This window comes from Lepisosteus platostomus, chromosome 14 (genome assembly GCF_059453375.1).
Source record: "Lepisosteus platostomus isolate fLepPlt1 chromosome 14, fLepPlt1.hap1, whole genome shotgun sequence".
Classification (NCBI taxonomy): Eukaryota; Metazoa; Chordata; class Actinopteri; order Semionotiformes; family Lepisosteidae; genus Lepisosteus; species Lepisosteus platostomus.
Genome location: NC_142624.1, coordinates 24060183 through 24079236, shown reverse-complemented (window position 1 = coordinate 24079236; position 19054 = coordinate 24060183). Strand labels below are relative to the sequence as shown.

Here is a 19054-nt window from a genome sequence, read left to right as displayed (position 1 = left end):
ATAATTTCAAAATAAATACACCTGTCTTTGTAAGGCCACCCAGCCAGGTAGTGAATGTCAAGCAACATTTCAAACATGAAGACTAAGGAGCTTTTAAAACCTCTCAGGGATACATTAATACAAAGGCACAGATCAGGAGAAGATAATAAAAAACAGATTGGAGACCGTTAATATTTTCACCTTATTAGCATGGTGAAGGGTTAGGCATTTACAGTAGATGAATGCCTAGATCAGGTTGCCCCACCAAATTGAGCAGCCGGGAAAGAAGGAAACTGGTTAGGTAATGTCACCATGACGCTAAGGGTAACTTTGAAAGAGTTACAGTTACAGAAGAGTTCCATGACCGAGAGGGAAGAAAACTTCCATGGGTCAACAATACCTCTACCCCTCCACAAAGGAGGAACTGAATAAACCAACTAAAATCCTGCATGGAGTTTGAAATAAAGCACCTACTGTAAATCTAGGAGCAATCATGTGGCAAAAGGTTTTGTAGTCAGATAAAATTATAAGTTTTTGGTTTAAGTGTAAAATATTACATCTGATGCAAACCCAGAATAGTCCACCATTCAGTCAACACCAACCCTGCTGTCAAGCAAAAGTGGAAGCATTATGTTCTCTTCTCATCAGCAGTGTGACACACATCTTAAATTTTTCCTTTATTTTTGTTTCTGTCATTTACTGCAACCCATCCTTCCCTTAGAAGCATTCATATTGAGCATTCAGCTTTTAAATAAAATATTAAGTTTTACAGATTTCTGTATTAAATATACTTGCATTGGTCAAGCATATTATTACTTTTGCCCATTAGGTGGCAGGCTTACTCCACCAATGAGGCCATAGTAAAAAGCACACAAAATAGTCTGCTTACCGCTTCACTGAATGTAAACAGGTGTTTTGGCTAATGTATTTGGACTTAATTTATACACGGAAAAATCATCTAATTTTAAATTGATAAATCAAATACAAACAATATGAATAATTGTCCTATAAAAACAAATGTCATGTGCATCATCTGAACTCTAAAATATGTAGTAGTAATATCTACGTAATACCACAGATTCTCTAAATATCATTATTATAATTCTGTACTCTGATGTGCTAACGCTAAACAATGTTTTAACATATCTTATTGTTAGGAAAAAATACGTGAGAACAGTACAAACTATTAAAACTGTGCTGCAAGGCACCTCCCTGTTTTTACATAGGCCACTTTCTCTCTGACAGTGATAATTGTTAACTGGTGGAATTTTACAGTGCAATTTATTTTAGGGTTTATATTACATTCAAGTATGCTGGTTCAACATTTTACATAGTTTCCTAATTAAAACAAAATGGTTTGTACTTTTTAGGATATGTTATTATAATTTCAGGGCAAAGTACAACTGTTATAGTTTATTACAGAAAAACCACTATGGTAATGTTACAGTTAATATAATGCATATTTTTTAAAAAAAATATTTCAGCAGACAGTTTCTCCATGAGATCATGCTCATTTGAACGCAGAGATTTTTTATTCCTGAATATAATGAATGTAATGCCGTACGGAGGATTGGGACTTAAAAAGAAAAACAAACTGCAATAGTATTAATTACAAGACAAATACAGTATATGAGCAGAAAAGTTTAGGTCTATTTGGTAAAACAACCCCCATTTCAATATGTCCTGGTTTATTATGGTTTAATAAACCAATGTTGAGAAACTTTATAAAAACACATTCAGGACGATAACTTCCCTTTATAAATCTGCATGTTACAGCCCTTTCAAAATAATTTACAGCCATCAGCAATAACTCAGAAAAATACAGACTGCGCTTTGACTATGGGTAAATTTGAGATCATAGCAATCCTGAAGTTATCATTAATTGCTAAAATATTACAATTGTAAGTATATCAATTACAATGGAACAAGTAATAGGTTTATTCCATGCTGATAAAAAGAAAGAAAACGCAACATTTCGGCCATGGATCCTTCTTCAGATGTGAGAAGGCTCCACGGCCAGAACGTTGCGTTTTCTTTCTTCTTTCTTTCAGCATGGAATAAACCTATTACTTGTTACTTTGCAGCCTACGCATGCTGACGCAGCTACCCACCTGAACTATTAATTACTATTACAGACAAGTTTAGATATTTTAGCAAATTATTTACATTTGTAAATACTTAAGGAGGGTACATTACAAAATAAGAACAAGGATTTAAGATAAATTTTGCCAAACATCATCTAGAAGTGGAATTTCGGCATTTCATTTTTTATAAAGCAAAATGATAAAAGGGGTCTGGAAGAATCATTAACACTAACACTTCAAAGTATAACTTGATTTACTCAATGCACTGTTAATAACAGACTACGGAACTTACCATTGCCACCTCTTGAAGCCAGGCGAGTCCCAGGTATAGTTTCCCCTTCGTTACTTTGCACCTACAAAATATTAAACTGGGCTCTTAAAGACTTTCTGAAAAAGAGGATAAATTATGGCAAAATGTTTGCAAACAATAATCATAAATATGCTCTCCAAGTCCTTAAAGAACAACAATATGAGAAATGAGAAACAATAATATCCATTTATAACTTAAGCGTGTGTTTCATAAGCCTTTAAATTTCAAATTTGACTCTCTCTACATTTCCTCCTTTCACAATCAACTGTTCCTTAGAACATTCTGGGGCAGACAGTTAGCTGAAATGTTTAAATGCAACTCTTTGTAAAGTAGAAGTCGTCTCCCTACAGAAAGATATTCTAGGTAAACATCAAACTAAAGCAGCTAGAAAATTATATGTTGTTGCAAAAACAAAATGATGGCTTCTTTAACTTGTTTTCTTTTCCAAAACAGTTCCTCAAACTTCAGCTAAGAGAAGGTTTTATTGTGAAGCTGGCATGCAAAATTATTTAGAGTAAACATGATGAGAAAAACGATGCGTCCATGTTTTAAATATCTACAAATTAGTGCATTGTTGTTGGTATATTATGACTCTATGTATTTATTAAACTAGAATTTTCTTCTACTATTTGGCCTTCAACCCAGTTGTCAATCGCAAATTTCTACCCAGTAGATGATAAGTGACTTTCCACTGTGCAGCCTCGAGCAGACTGACCAAGTACTTCACTGCCATTAAGGGAAATTTAGTATTGTGACTGGCGTGTAGGTTGACGTTTCGATTTTATCAGAGCAGTTGTCTCGACTTATACTGTTCTGCTTTAAGCACCACTGTGAAATTGTGCTGACTGAAAAAAAAACTAAATAAATGTTACATCAAAGAAAATGCTAGGCAGTTAAAATAAAAACCAAAGTCTCCAGCACTCATGAGAGTATCCCATTTCAGGAAATTTAGTAAAAGAGAAAAATGCAGTTTAGAAAACACGCATTACCATGATGTCAAACATTTGCCAGGTTTCAATTGATTTAGGCTGAGCTTCACGCCACAAAGACAGAAGTACATAAACTCAATAACATAGCATGCAAACCGAGAGCCACAAATGCCAAAAGAGAGAAACTCAAAACAAATGTAGATGGAATGGTACAGAATCATGCAGTATAAAGGATATAGTACATACGAATATAATCAGTATACTGTATATGTACAACTGCATTGAAGGTGCTATGGCCACTGTTCTATTAAACTTAAAAAATTATTACTAACAGATCACTCTAACAGTTTCATTCATCTATCCATCCATTTTATCCAATTCAGGGTCGCAGAGAAACCAAAGCCTACCCTAGCAGGCAATGGGACACCAGTCCATCGCAGGAAACAAACACACATCAGGGCCAATTCAGCTACTTCATGTGGAGGAAAGGGCAGCCCAGCCAGTATGACTTTCGAAGGTGGGAGGAAACTGAATAACCTGGGGAAAACCTGTGTAAACTTGGGGAGAGCACGTAGACTTCAAATGGAAGGTGCCCCTGGCCAAAACCAAACCTAGGATCCAAGTGCTAACAGGGGTGTTATCTCTCACACTAAAATGCATCAACTATTTCAAGGAATTCAAAATCAGGTGTTATTTAGTATGCAGCAACACAGTGGTTAGTCTTGCTGCCTCACAGTGCTGGGGCCCTGGGGTGCTATCTGTGTGGAGCCTGTATGTTCTGCCCATGTTCAAATGGATTTTCGTCAGGTGCTCCAGTTTCCTCCCACAGTCCACGGTGCCAGTACATACTGGTAGGTAAAATGGCTTTTAGGAAAATTGCCCCTAGGTGTAAGTGTGTGCACGTCTATGTATCTGGCCTGCAGTGTCTCATCCATTGCTTGCCGGGATAGGCTCTGGCTCCCCCACAGACCTGAACTGGATAATGCAGTTAGAAAATGGATGGATGGATGATATTTGGTACTTCTTTTAAATTTTGAAACCATTATAAATTGTTTAAAAATAAGCAAAAATATTTTTAACAAGAGTACTTCAGACATTGCTGCATCACCTGACTCTGAACTCTGAATCAAGCAACGTGGTTACTAATACAAAGCCTGCTCCTCCTTGGACAAGCCTGCAATTATTATCACACATAATAACTGTGTTGACACAGTTATTGTTATAATGACACAAACATACAGCCAGCAGCCATATCACCCTGCAACTCAAAACTGGCAACCCACTTAAGTTAAGCAGGTGTGAGCCTGGTCAGTACCTGGATGGGAGACCTCCTGGGAAAAACTAAGGTTGCTGCTGGAAGTGGTGTTAGTGGGGCCAACAGGGGGCGCTCACCCTGCAGTCTACGTGGGTCCTAATGCCCCAGTATAGCGATGGGGACATTATACTATAAACCGAGGTCCTGACTCTCTGTGGTCATTTAAAATCCCAGGGCGTTTCTCGAAAAGAGTAGGGGTGTAACCCTGGCGTCCTGGCCAAACTTCCCATTGGCCTTACCAATCATGGCCTCCTAATAATCCCCATCTATGAATTGGCTTCATCACCCTGCTCTCCTCCCCGCTGATAGCTGATGTGTGGTGAGCGTTCTGGCGCACTATGGCTGCCGTCGCATCATCCAGGTGGATGCTGCACATTGGTGGTGGTGGAGGGGAGTCCCCATTACCTGTAAAGCGCTTTGAGTGGAGTGTCCAGAAAAGCGCCATATAAGTGTAAGCAATTATTAATTATTATTATTATCATTCTTATAAATCATGGAGTTAAACTAAAATCATTATAAGCAAGTACAATACCGTAGAACCAGACATACAAACATCTTACTCATGAACTGTCTATTCAGCTGCACTTCATATTCAAAGTGAGAAATATGCAGTCACAATCATGCAGTGGTGCCAAGGGAAAATGAGCATCAAAACATGGTGGGCAATTTTAATTTTTCTTTACAAATTTTTTCTTAAATTACGAAGACTAAAATTACTAAATTTTTCTTTAATAAGGACATTTTTAATAGTTTTCTACCATTATCCATTTCATGTTCCTCTTTTATTTGCAATGGACTTTTCAACTGGTGAGCTTGTTCCTCCCCCACTATGAATAATAGTCCACTAGGACCGTGGTTCTCAAACTGTGGTACACGTGGAGCACCCCCAGTTGGTATGCCAGATGACCCTGGAAATCTGTTGTGTGCAGTGAAAAATTGGGACAGATTTTCATATTTTCATTTTAATAAAATTAGTTTATGTGTAAAAAACGCAGCCTACAGTATGTACTGTACTTAGCTAAAATGATACAGCGAGAGCTAATACTTGAGTAGACAGAAGAGTACTATGTAATTCTATACCATTTTATAGGAATGCGGGCTACGAACGTAAGTGGCCAATTGTACTGTATTTTAACAAAGTTATCTCCAGCAAATACAGAGGTATGAGAATGTGTGTTATTTTGGAACACTGCCAATCTTGTAGGCACAGGAAAGCGTGATACATAACAGAAAAATATTTAAGGACTATTCTAGGTTAGCTGGAGAAAAATAAATCGAGCATCTCTATGTTTCATTCCCATGCACATGAAATAAAAACTTCTTTAAACTTGAAATGGGGAAAAATGCAAGCTTGCGGATTGCTAAAGCAGGTAAGCCCCACACTATTGGTGAAGAACTTTGTTTACCGTTGGCAAAAGAGCTGACATGTATTATGTGTGGAGAAAAGGCTACTAAACCGCTTGACCTGCTGCCCCCTTCAAATGACACAGTCACTCATAGAATTAGTGATATGGCAGATGTCAAAAGTACGCTGATAGAGCGTGTTAAGATAAGCAGATGCTTTTCACTGCAATTAGATGAGTCTGTAGATGTCGTTGATTTGGTCAATTTGCTCGTTTACATTAGCTATGAATCAGAGGGCATGTCTCATGAGGACTTTCTGTTGTGTAAGCCAACAAGAAATACAGGAGAGCACATATTTTAGCTTCTGAATGAATTTATGAAAGAGAAGGGCATAGACTGGAAAAAACGCGTTGGAGTTTGTACAGATGGTGCTAGAGCGATGACAAGCCGACACAACGATGTAGTTGCACAAATTAGAGAGGTCACTGTGGACGCACTGCAGCATCCAACGCGAGGCCTTGGCAGTCAAGAAAATGCCTGAGGATTTAAAATCTGTGTTAAACTCTGCTGCCAAAGTTGTGAATTGTATCAAGGCTCGACCAATGAATTCAAGCCTGTTCAGTGTGCTTTGTAATGTGGCTGGTAAAATTAGCCTACCTGGCTGATATAATCTCATGTGTGAATGGGCTGAATATGAGACTGCGGGGGCTCTCTTTAAGAATTTTTTATGTCTGACAAGATCACTGCTATGAAGAAAAGGCTACAGCTTTTTGGTAATAAAATAAACGCAAGTGATGTCTCTGCTTTCCCAACTTTGGAGAACTATCTGCACACATATGGTGTGGCACTTGATGCTGCTGCTTATGATGTTATTGCAGTGCACCTCTTGTCATTGGGAGAACAGTTCTCGGGGTATTTTCCAGTTGAAGCCACACCAGAGTGGATCGGGAACCCCTTTACTGTTCATGTCAAAGGAATATCCACGGATCTGACCTATGCTGAACAAGAGAAGTTGCTCGAGTTATCATCTGATGTGACTTTGATGTCAGAATTGAAACAACAGTCACTGATGGATTTCTGGATCCAAAGACAGAGTGAATACCCAGCCCTCTCATTAAAGGTTGTGCAGTTTTGATGCCTTTTGCTACTACCTACCTTTATGAGAAAGGCTTCTCTGCTCTCACTGCAATCAAGACAAAAAGTGTTGCAACAAAATGGATGATGAGCCAGATCTGCTTTTGAAGCTCACTGCCCTCGTCCCTGACATTGCAAGTTTTTGCTCGACTAAACAGGCTCACCCCTCTCACTGAATGGTAAGTGCTCAGTGCTATTTGTATTATATGTGTGTGTGCACGCACTCCGCTTATGTCGGTCATTGAGATTTTCTGTGGTTCCTATGAGAAGATGACTTGTAGGTGGTACTTGGATGCTTTGGTTTGATCAGGGGTGGCACTTGGTCCAAAAAGTTTGAGAACCACTGCACTAGGACAATAGTTGAGAAGTGAAGATTGGTTCTGAAAACTGAAAGTTGAACACAAAGATTTGACAAAGGATGATCGATTTGCACGGCAGTTAAACTAAAACAGTTTTAGTAGTTTCCATCTGCATAATAAAGTTATAAAGCTTGATTAACCCACAATAATTAATGTCTATTCTCAGGCTGTAGAGATCCTTAAAAGGAATTGTAATTTTTTCAGAATTACAAACAACCTCCATTCCTCCTCCAACTCTGGTGTTTTCTTTGAAATAAATACATCTCTATGAAGTTTACATCTGCAGCACATTGGGAGAGTTCTTCTTTTAATTATATTCCATTCATCCATTATCAGAAAGTCACTTCCTTGTGAAGATCACAACAATCTATAGTCTAACCCAAAAGCATAGGGCACAAGGCAGAAGTGATACCATATGACTGCTCACAGACAGACCCCTAAAGGCCAGAGTCAAACATAGGACCTTGGATCTGTTTTGCTTTAATCTACTGCAAAAAAAATGTTGTATAATTAAAAATAGATGATCTAGTGAAGTAAAGAACAGACGTCAAACAATAACTAGTCAATATTATTATAACTGTCATACCAATATTATATTATAAACTGTTAGTTTAAGGGTATCGGTATTTGTATAAGCAGTAGATCACTTGTATTGGAGTAACAGCTGGACACAGGAATTGATTACGTAAAAAGTACAGTGCTGCAAACATGCCTGATTCTCTAGCTTTCTGCATATCTGTATCAACCAAAACGGAGTTTCAGAATGCGATACAGGAAAGAAAATACAAGAATAGAAAATTACGTTTCACGAGATACTGAATACAATAATATTTTAAGGTTTTTTAAGTGGGTAGAAGGCCTTTAATGATTATAATAAATCAAGATATTAAGATAAATTACAGTATTAATAAACTAAATAGAATTGGAAATAATGTGTCACGTAAAAATCCCTGCAAATTAATATATTGCTCTTAATGTTCTCATTTTTTTAGCAGAACTTAATAATTGCCTTACTTTTTCCAAATTAACTTTGACCTGAGTAACGTTCTGACCCAATATGGCTGTTACACACATGCTGCCTTGAATATATGCAAAAAGTTGTTGATAGAACAGAATTTTCCATATTAAAGAACAGATGCCAGCATCAAGATTAATATATACATATTAAAATCTGCATTGTCTGACTACTGTGATGCTTGAAATAATCCAAACAAAACATGCATTTTCCTTTTCTCAATCCAGTGTGTGACAAATGTTAAAAGACCCAAGTCCTAAGTGGTTAGATGAGTCTTTTATTGCCTTGCCTTTTGTAGCTATTTTTGTTTGCATTTAAAAGATGAAAAAGACAACAGACACAACCTCTTACAGAATATACCCAAAAGACTTAGGAAATCTATTCATTTGGGAGCACTATTCAAAACTTTTATGTAACATTATCTCCACTAATCCTAACCTATTTTTAGCACATCAAAAATTACAACAGAGTAACAGACCTTTTCACTGGATACTAAATAGGACAAAAAATCAAAAAGGAAAACATTGCACTTAAGTATACTCAACATAATTACCCTACCATCTGGAATGCATTAACCATTAAAAGCTAAATAAATGAGCATTATCTTACCTCTTCCATTTCAAATGAATCCTTTTGAGGTAACAATAAATGAGCAAAACGGGGATTTTGCAGATATGCTGAAGGCTCCTTATCTGGAGTAGAAGTTACGGTTTCTTTCTGTTCATCACTGCTCTCCAGATCACCACTGGCAGACATAGACAAATGTTTACTCAAAACAGAAGGTTCGATGAACCCAGATTCTCCAGAAACACCATTTCCATTAACCTCAATTGGCGAGTCACCATTTAGTACTGTATTTCCATTTGATGAGGAGTCCAAAAGACAACTGAGTCCCTCTTCTGTTACTGTAGCTAAGGAAGGAGAATCTTTTTTCCTAAACAGTTTTTGTAACTTTTGTTCATTCTTCTGTTCAGGATCTCCTGACTGATCCTCTGTGGTTGAAACTGCAGGGTTTTCTTTATCTGTGGCTAGAGGCAAAGGTGAGGAATTACTATCAGGAGATCCATGCAAATTATGTTTGCTGATGTTCTTTTTTAATATTTTAGCAGCATTCAAGGCTGAGCTTCTTCTTTTTAAAAGAGGCGTCTCTCTGGTTTCACTTTCTGTTGTCCCAATCTCCTGAACCGGCTGTCCTGACACTTGTGAATAAAGCGAAGAAAAGGCGTTGGCGACAGTAGTGAGCACCTCAATCTGACGAAAACGACCTACAGATGAAAAGCAAGAGTCAGTTTCAGTGAATGTAAGCAATAATTTGTTGAGCATATCACCGTCAATTTTTTAAAAAGCAGGTCTTTGCATGTAGCACAACCATTCACGCTAATGGATTTAAACAAATTTCACATGACTCCAAATTAAAAAGCAGCAGTAGATACATGAATCTATCCATTTTCTAACTGCTTTATCCAGTATACGGTCACAGGGGATGCCAGAGCTTAACCTAGCAAGCAATGGATGACAGTCCAGTGCAGGGTATATATAGACACACACACACACACGTCAGGGCCAAATTTTTCCCCAAACACCAATTAACCTACCAATACAGTATGTCTCTGGAGTGGTGGAGGAAACCACAAAATCCACTGAAAACTCACAAAAACTATGGGGAGAACACAGAAACTCCACACAGATAGTACCTTATGAATTGAATCCAAGGAAGAACCAAACAATCAACAGAGAACAAGGGCTGAGAAATATAATTGAAAGGAAAATCCAGACTTCTCTCCAACCTTACATACAGCAGAATGGATCATTTAATTTATTAATATATTTAAGATAGTCACTATTCTTTTCTTATGAATTTGGAAATTCTAGGAAGTAATCTATCCTAACTGTCTAAAGGGGGAGAGAGAAGAGTCATGAAACTAAAAAATGGGTGAGTAAGCACATTCATTTTCATTAAGGGGATGCAAGCCTGAAGAGAACTACCTATATAATTGTGTTGTTAAAGTTATTTACTGTGATAAAACGTAAAAAGAGGAATAAATCTGAACTCCAATATATCCAAAGTGCTTTAGTAGTGGCACAGCTGGATCTCTATGCAGAAAAGTTTAATGGTATCAACACAGACTTTGAATAATTGTTAGAGCACTGAAACAATCAAAACCAACAGATGACACAGGGATGAAGGATTAATTTCCCTAAATAATGGGAAACTGGGGAAAAAAACACTTCAGTCATTTTATTGTCAGGCAAGTGTTGGCATATTGTTCCATCCTGGTCCCAAAACACTATAATACAGAAAAAAATCCAAGATATTCCTACTCAAACAGATCAAAAGCTATCTCGGCATCTAATGACAAAGCAGTACAGTGTCAGTGTCTGCATTTGCATGTATGATGTGGAAAAGATGGCAAATGTTACTGGAGCTCTTAAATAAACTCATCTGATTGTGGTGTATTGATTTGTTTATATAAATTACAAGTCAATGTGAAAGCACCTTAGCATATTGGTTGATACCTGAGTAAACTGGTAAGGAAAATAGCTTACACAAAGAGTGGGATCTTCATTTTTTAATTAAAAAAAACATACAATAATAAGAATAAAGCAGAAGTATTAAGATCCCTACAAATAGAGCATGCCTTAATGGACACGTGTTTCTTAATAAGCAAGGAGGACATAACTAACATAACCACAGCCAAAACATCAGATAAGTTCACATTGAATGTGACTATTATCAGGGGATATCCTGGGATTATTTAACCCACCTACAATTCAGAACAACATATACAGATCAGTCACATACGTATCAAAAACCATGCGTCATGGAGGGACTATGGTCTTGAATTAATGAAGAAATAGCAGCTACTAAAAGAATATCTAGACAATGACAAATGAGAAGTCCTTAATATTTAACAGAGGAACACCACAAGGGTGGAGATGTGACCCCAGAAGGGATCTCCTCTTTCTCTCTTCCCCTCCCTTTGTTGAAACTGTGACAATTTTATTATCACAGTAACCATGAAAAAGCCAGTCCCTCCCAAAAAAAGTTTAGCCTACCAGACAACTCCTCTGCAAGAAAGACAAAAAGCACATATTGGAAGAATAAGCAAAAATAAAACCAAATAAAAACTTCCACTGATTTTTTTTTCCGTATGAGCTAGTAGAACAATCCATTCAGATATGAGCAACTTTAAAATCCTGCAACTATGTGAACACTGCTAACATGAACGACCTCAAGTACAATGGCTAAAACAGGGAACTTTTCCTTGCTTCACCCAGTGATCGTTTCACATATCCTATTTATTGTCAAGATGCATAATTCAAAATTGTTAAAATCCCATATTGTCCCCCCCATTCTAGTTTGAATGGTTGTATTACCTCATATACTATTAACCATTTAAGTTCTCTACCAGATACAGGCTAAAAAGTAAAAGCAGATTGATTTTAGTGCTTTAATCATCAGCATCTTAAGACCGATATTTGAATAGAACTTCTAAACTACCAAGAATAGTTACAGATTTTAGTCACAACAGGTTGAAACTGAAACTGTGGTTAGAGTGGACCACTGTGAATTGATATTGGGAGAGAGAGCAAATAATGACTGTTTACAACACTGCATAGAAAGAAATCACTTATGGATGGCTAAACTGCACAACTAAAAAAAAAACTTTACTCATAAAGCTGCATTTCATTCTCTCTCTTTACCGTAAAAAATGTTGCTAGCACTTTTCACATCTATTTTGCACTAACAAAAACGCAACTGTTATGCAAATAGACAAGAAATAAAAGAAACACGTCTGTTGAACTGGCAAGCAAATGGGTCCGATGTGAGTAGATTGCAAAAATAAGTTCACAACAGCACCACAAGGAAAACAAAGACATCCTTGTGTGAATGTATTTATTCCGAGAAGTAGTATTCTTGTTAATTTTCAGAGGACACAGAACTCCCTGTGCTTGGGAATGAGAAACTTAATTTGCAGGTCGGAAGCAAAACAAAAACACAAAACTTCAACGATTAGGGTTTCAAGTCATCCAAAGCACAGCATAGAGAAGTAGCTAAAAGCTAAAGCAGCTAGCTGTGATTGTGAATTGGCATAATCCTAATGCTTCCACAATAACATCTATACTCACAACATACAAAAACTATCACATAGCCAACCATTTGCTTGTTTGGATTGTTTCTGCTGTTGCATTCTTGTTTCTGCATAACACATTAGTGGAGATGTCCTATTAAATATGATTTCTCAGGCTAAGAAATACAAGAAAACTTACTTGTCAAGGCATAGTTTGGATTCTCCAACTCCATCCGTTGAAGTTGAGCTCCCAAATACACTTTGATGTCTATGCCTTTCGCAGAAGAGGTGGAGTTAAAGAACCTGGATGGGATTTTTGAAGCGATGTCTGGCTCATCAGTCCCAAACCCCAGGTTATAAAGGATTTCCTCTGGATCCTCTTCATAAAGGTCCAATAATTCTGAAACACTGGGGGGGGGGGGGAGCATTTAGAAACAACAGTGAGCTCATCATGTGTCCAGAAATCTACAGACATACTTTTTTATCTTTTTTACCCCCATCAGTAATACATTTCCTTGTTTTAATACATTTTGTTTTTGGGACATCACTAATATTGGGGAAAAAATGCCTTCATTGCATCTCCAAGTCTCTACCAAACGTCTTACCTGGAATATGTGGTACTACTTTTCCCAGAGCCAGTGGAGTTCATACTTCTGCCTTTCTGCTGAAATTGAGTCCTTTTGTCTTTGGCCAGCATTCCAAAGCTACAGTAGAAAGTCAAAATATTAACAACAACATCACAGTATGAAGATATGTATATGTGAGTGAGAACTGCGGTGGACTGCAATTAAGAAAAGCATATTCCTTACCATGGTGTCTCTCCTTTACTACTGCTGGGATGAAGATGATTGGCTGTTGAGAAAAACAAATAACAGGAAACTTAGACAGAAAGAACTTGCATGAAATCTTATGTGTACCTGACATTTCTGATGACAAGAGTTAGCTAAATAATGTCATGTTACCTCAGCAAGCCTAACTGTAACTGTTCATAGTCATCTAATCCCTACCTTAATACAGTTATTAGCAGAATCTTAAATGTATGCAACTGTTTGACACACTTGCGCTTGCTTAATGTTACATGTGAATATCACTGATTTTGCATCATCTATTTACTGTATATATAGTCTTAAGTACCAAAAAGCAGATATACATGAAAGGTGTTCTTGCATTTTTAAAAGACAAAACCAACTTAATTCACCGGAAATACATCTTGTTTTACTACACAATAGACTCTGGCAGCATTAATGTTTATGGACTGCTGACTCAAGACCAGTGACTAGCGGAAAAGGATAACAGCATTAATCTTGATAAATAGAAATGCAAGTTTTAAAAAAATGACAATTATAAACCTTCATCCTGGTTACAAGTTTTAATGTTACACATTTAAGTGATTGCAGAAAATATACCTGAAAACATGGAAACTAAAATATTTTTAGAAATGATAACGTTATAATGTAAATATACGATCATCACCACCATTAGAGCTATTCAACATAAGGCAAACATGATTACAACATCTGGTTTAAAATATTTCGTTTTATAAAACTTTATTCAGGAACAGATTTTAAACATATTAAATACTAAGTCACAAATCTGCCAGACAACTACTAAATTAAAATATCCACAGTGCTATACTAGTGCTTTTAATTCTGCTAAGATTTCAAAATTGTTCTCATCAAAGAATGTGAACTGTCATCTTCAAAACATTGAGCAGATCTTTGGTATTCACTAAAACTTACCCTATAAAACTGTAAATTTAAAAAAAAAGAAACAATGCAGGCACTCACCAAAAGGGCTCATCTAAAAGATACATATTTTTGTACTTTATTCCTTTTATATTGCTTGTATTTAATTTCCTATACTGTATATGATTAACAGTTACTCTTTCTGTTGAAAGAATAATCCCTTTTCAGAGGGATAATTGAGAAAATAAAATGGTAAAAAACATGGGGACCTTCATAACCTAAACACAATACATGGAAGGCAAAATTTAGAATTACATTGTGCAGCAAAGACCACTAAACAATCACCCTCAAACGTCTTGTCATACTGTATATCTCTGAGTGGTCTCTGTAAGCATTAAAAACTACAGAGTGGAACCTATTTATATGTGTGATATGTGTCTGATATGCAAAAAAAACCCAACATTACAATAATGCAGCAGCAACTGTAGGTTTTATGAAAAACTTATTTCAATCCATACATTTTCTAACCACTTGATCCATTTCAGGGCTGCAGAGCAGCCAGCAAACTGGACACCAGACAGAAACACATTGACACCTAGGGCCACTTTTCCCAGAAACCAATTAACCTAGGAGTATGTTTTTAGACTGTGGGAGGAAACCAGAGCACCCAGAGGAAACCCATGCAAATACTGGGGCAACATACTAACTTCATGTAGGTAACACCCCAGGTCAGGGATTGAACCTAAGACCCCTGCGTTGTGAGGCAGCAATGTATACTACTGCGCCACTGTGCTATCCTGACATCCTGACATCAATGTTTATAACTTTTTTAAAAAGATAGCCATGAACTTGTATAAGCATGTTAATACATTTCTGTAGAATATTCAAATAATCAGTTACTGTGCTGACATCAACACAAAAGGAGGGCCGTACTAGTCTCAACATGCTTCTGTTTGCATAAAACAGGTCAGCTTGGAAACATTCAGCAGGAGGCCGAGTAATGAATAGGTATCAGACAACCAGGGATTAGTATTCTGTTCATAAAGACTGTTACAACAAACAATCCAAGACAGTAACATACTGACTAAGGCAAGGACTAGCACAAAGCAAAATTATTGCTGGTAGAGACAGTGGTTGCATCTGTTTAAAATAATCAAATACACAAAACTGTAAAAAAGATTAAAAGATAAAACGTACAGTATTTGCATTCATTGCATGTTTAACCTAAATTTCAACAGAGAAGTCATTTTATATTATTATAAAAACACTCAGTAAGAAAAAAACATTGAATGTATATTGAGTATCGGCTTCTAAACAATGTCAAATATGATATACAAGCAAAAAAATAATAAATGTTATAGTTCTCGATTCTGGAAAAAAGAACCATTTTGGATCTTAGTTTGAGAATTCCCCCCCTTGTACATTTTAACCACCTGAAAGATCCAAAGCAGTTATTTTAACCATAAGTATAGCACTATTGTCTTCACAAACATGTTCCAAATAAAATCCAAATGGGGATTTCCTTTGCATATGCAAACAAAGATCATAAATGTCTTTATAGATACATAAAAGGGAATGAGTTTATCCACTTCTGAAGTTCTATCACCTGATACATGGAAACAGTGCAGCCATTTTGAAGCACATACAGTTTTTAATTATTTACTACAGTACCTTTTACCCTTATAGGACATCAGAACACGAATATGAAGGTGAAAGGAGAGATATAGTATCTAATCTTACATTTTTTCCTTTGAATCTTGGACTAACTTGTTGCAACAGAGGCTGTTCCCAAATATAGAACACCGCTAATAATGAAAATAATCTTTGCAGAAACATAAAATTACTGGATATGTTTGTAGCTCTCAGAAGACAAGTATAAAATAGTTAAATTATCCAAAAGATTGTTCTCTGATATAGTAAGGGATCTGTCAAAATATTCTTATTTTCAATAATCAACCCACTTTTATAGTTAAAACACACCACTCACCTTCTGCTCCCAGTGAAAGGTCATCTTCAAAGCTACATCCATTTTTTATTACTCCTGTAAAAAAATGCAACAAACAGAAACTTTATCTAAAAACACAAAACGAACCCCCCCATCCCCCCATATGTCAAAAACTTAAATATTTTAACTGGAGGTTTTCTTCAAATTAGTTGAATTTATTTTGTGTGTTTCAATTCAAAGAGCTCACCAAACCAATTATGAACAATTCATAAAAAGTAATCCTTACCAGTGCTCGCTTAAGCCTGCATTCTACTAAGCAAAACTTTAAGCTTCACTGTCAAAGGTCAAGTTCATTTGCTAACTATTCTTTTTACTATAAAGTTCACAAAGGCTCACACTGCAAATCTTACCTGTGTAATCACTGGCCTGATGACAACCCATGTAGCTTCAGATTAAACAAACAAAATCCGTTCCCCTTGCACTAGGTCATGGTTTTGTATGACAGATCAAAATGCCTTCATAGTATCTGACTCATTTGTTAAACTAGAAATGAATAAATAAAACATTACTAAGCTGATCATTTGCACAAGCCCTGTCTCTGGTCGACTTCAACCACATTCTAAGTTCACTGCGCTGTACATAAGTCAGGAATCCAAAGTTCAGCTGACTTTAAGGTGTGGTAAAGTAGCATTCATCAAATGTGTGTTGTGGGAACAGTTGACCTTAATCCTACCTGGCACACCTACAGACATACTTATATGCTTGTTTCTTGTTGGACCAAAAAGCCCAGTGCAGGTTTGAAGGCACTGCAGAAGTTAACACCAAAAAACACTGCATTATTGGGTAAGGCCACTTGGAATTGTAGTTTGTACCAACAACCATTTTTATGGGACATAATGCTCATTCTAGCAGAATTTATTGCACTCTGCAACTCACCCTTCAATGGCACATTGTTCTGTTCATCTAGAGAGGCCCCCAGGGGTGTCCTGCAGTCATAAAAGGAAAACTTCAGACCTCTTCATCCTTTAAATCTATTTTTTTTGTGGGTTTATACCATACCTAATGTTCAATGTAGCCTTATCAACAAACATATTTTTAAACTATCAACAAACTTTAGTTTAGAAAACTAAAAGTCCAACTAGTGACAAAAACGTGTGACAGAAAAAAAAGTGCAATAAAAAACAGCGGTCTTTTAATTTGACCTGTCCAACCCATGTGAATTGATAGCCTACATGCACCTGTTGGAATTCAAGAATAGTTTCCAATCAGGTGACTGACCATGCCCACATATTCAACCCCCCAAAAAAAAACACTCCCTTTCGGCTACATCTTTATGTCTTCATTTAATTCCAGTTAATTTTAGCAGCCTCTGTAAGACTTTTCATGCTTTTTTTAAATGGGTTAAAGGAAGAGATTGGTACATAAACACAGACTTTAACACCCCAAGAATTTGAAGTTGCAATTTTTTAATCCCCAGATTCCTCCATTAGAGGCTAGCAATCAGTTTTACTGCACATAATTTGTTAGCACAAGATACAAAATGAAGATTTTTTTAACAAAATGTTACAAATGCAATGTACTTGTTGATATGAAGTCAACCTGATAAAACATGGAATTCTTGACAAGACAACACAGTGAAGAAACTAATATTTTATCGGCTTATATTATCACCTTCTGATGAGGGGTTAACACTGAAATACGTCCATTGCTGATTGTATTCCTAGTATGACTGCTTTACACAGCTTTGCTGCTCCAAGATTGGATTCACAATGATTAGGTTTCTTGATCAAACAGTTTTATATTCTCAAAAAGGTGAAGGCTAACAAGTTAAACCCGACAGCACAGAAGAATGAAAGAGAACTTCATATGTTTAAATATGCATCTTATTTTTGGTCCAGTATGTCCGTTAAATACCAACCAAAATGCTGGTAAAGAATTTTCAGTAGTTTCATCATTTCGGAAGCCACCCAAAAACAGTAAAGGCTATATTATATAAACATTATTTCTCAACTGTTGAAAGGTTCCAAAGAAAAACTTCCCCGTCTACTTTCAGGGAAGATCAAGAGTGAAAGAAGAAAAGAAAGAAGGAAGGAGACGATAACAAAAGATTTGTTAAATAAAATACATTGGAAGTCGTTGTACATTATTGCTTTTCAGGTTGAGATTGTTTCAAATAAAATAAAACTAAGCACCACCATTTACTTTTTTATTCTTTTACCATGTAATGGTACTTTGATAGAAATTACACATTGTCTAATGGATTATGGAAAACAAACTTCCTGATTTAACTTAAAAAAACAAATTCTCTCTTTACATTAGAAACAGTATGCTGGTCATGTTGGTGGCTAGTCGCTATGCTACAGCAATACTAAAATCCAATAATTAACATTTAAGCAGCTCTGCAAAATATCCAAGTAAAGATACAAAAATTCACAATCACAATATAACTGTGATATAAATTCACAATATAATTCACAATCCATAAAGCACTGAAAAATAACACTCAAGAAGCAAAAGGAGCAAATAATTAAGTGCCTGGACCAAAATTAAAATGACTGAATTCTAAAAATCACCATTAATTGATATTAAAGCTTTCATACAGTATTAAAGTGGAAAAAAATGAATCATTTTAAATGTGAATATAACAGATAATGTAATAAAAGACATTAAAACCAATTTAGGGATATTACTGTTGATATATAATACTGCATTATTTTAAAAACCATAACGATGGCAGTATTTCAATTGCACATCACTTCTTCTGCAGAATGTTGAAACAAGATACACTAGAATGCACAGCTGCAAATGATACAATGCATCTCCAGTTTTACCTGCAGTCCTTCAGCCAAATGGCAATTTTCTCATTAGGTATTCTCCCTGAA

The 19054-nt window shown here is 36.3% G+C and overlaps 1 protein-coding gene across 5 annotated transcripts in view; it reads right to left on the bottom strand.

The window, feature by feature from the left end:
• Positions 1–19054, bottom strand: part of itprid2 (ITPR interacting domain containing 2) — a 53743-nt gene that overhangs the window by 12469 nt on the left and 22220 nt on the right. For 2 of the 5 annotated variants that reach the window (XM_088605163.1, XM_088605164.1), the window contains exons 3-10: positions 19004–19049; positions 17109–17158; positions 16215–16268; positions 13352–13394; positions 13148–13246; positions 12742–12950; positions 9079–9734; positions 2356–2416 (exon numbers count right to left, since the gene is read on the bottom strand). In XM_088605163.1, coding sequence (XP_088461289.1) covers positions 2356–2416; positions 9079–9734; positions 12742–12950; positions 13148–13246; positions 13352–13394; positions 16215–16268; positions 17109–17158; positions 19004–19049 — 1218 coding nt within the window. Of the gene's footprint in view, positions 1–2355; positions 2417–9078; positions 9735–12741; positions 12951–13147; positions 13247–13351; positions 13395–16214; positions 16269–16582; positions 16804–17108; positions 17159–19003; positions 19050–19054 lie in introns of those variants that run through there. The other 3 variants (XM_088605167.1, XM_088605165.1, XM_088605166.1) reach the window with 2 other exon arrangements.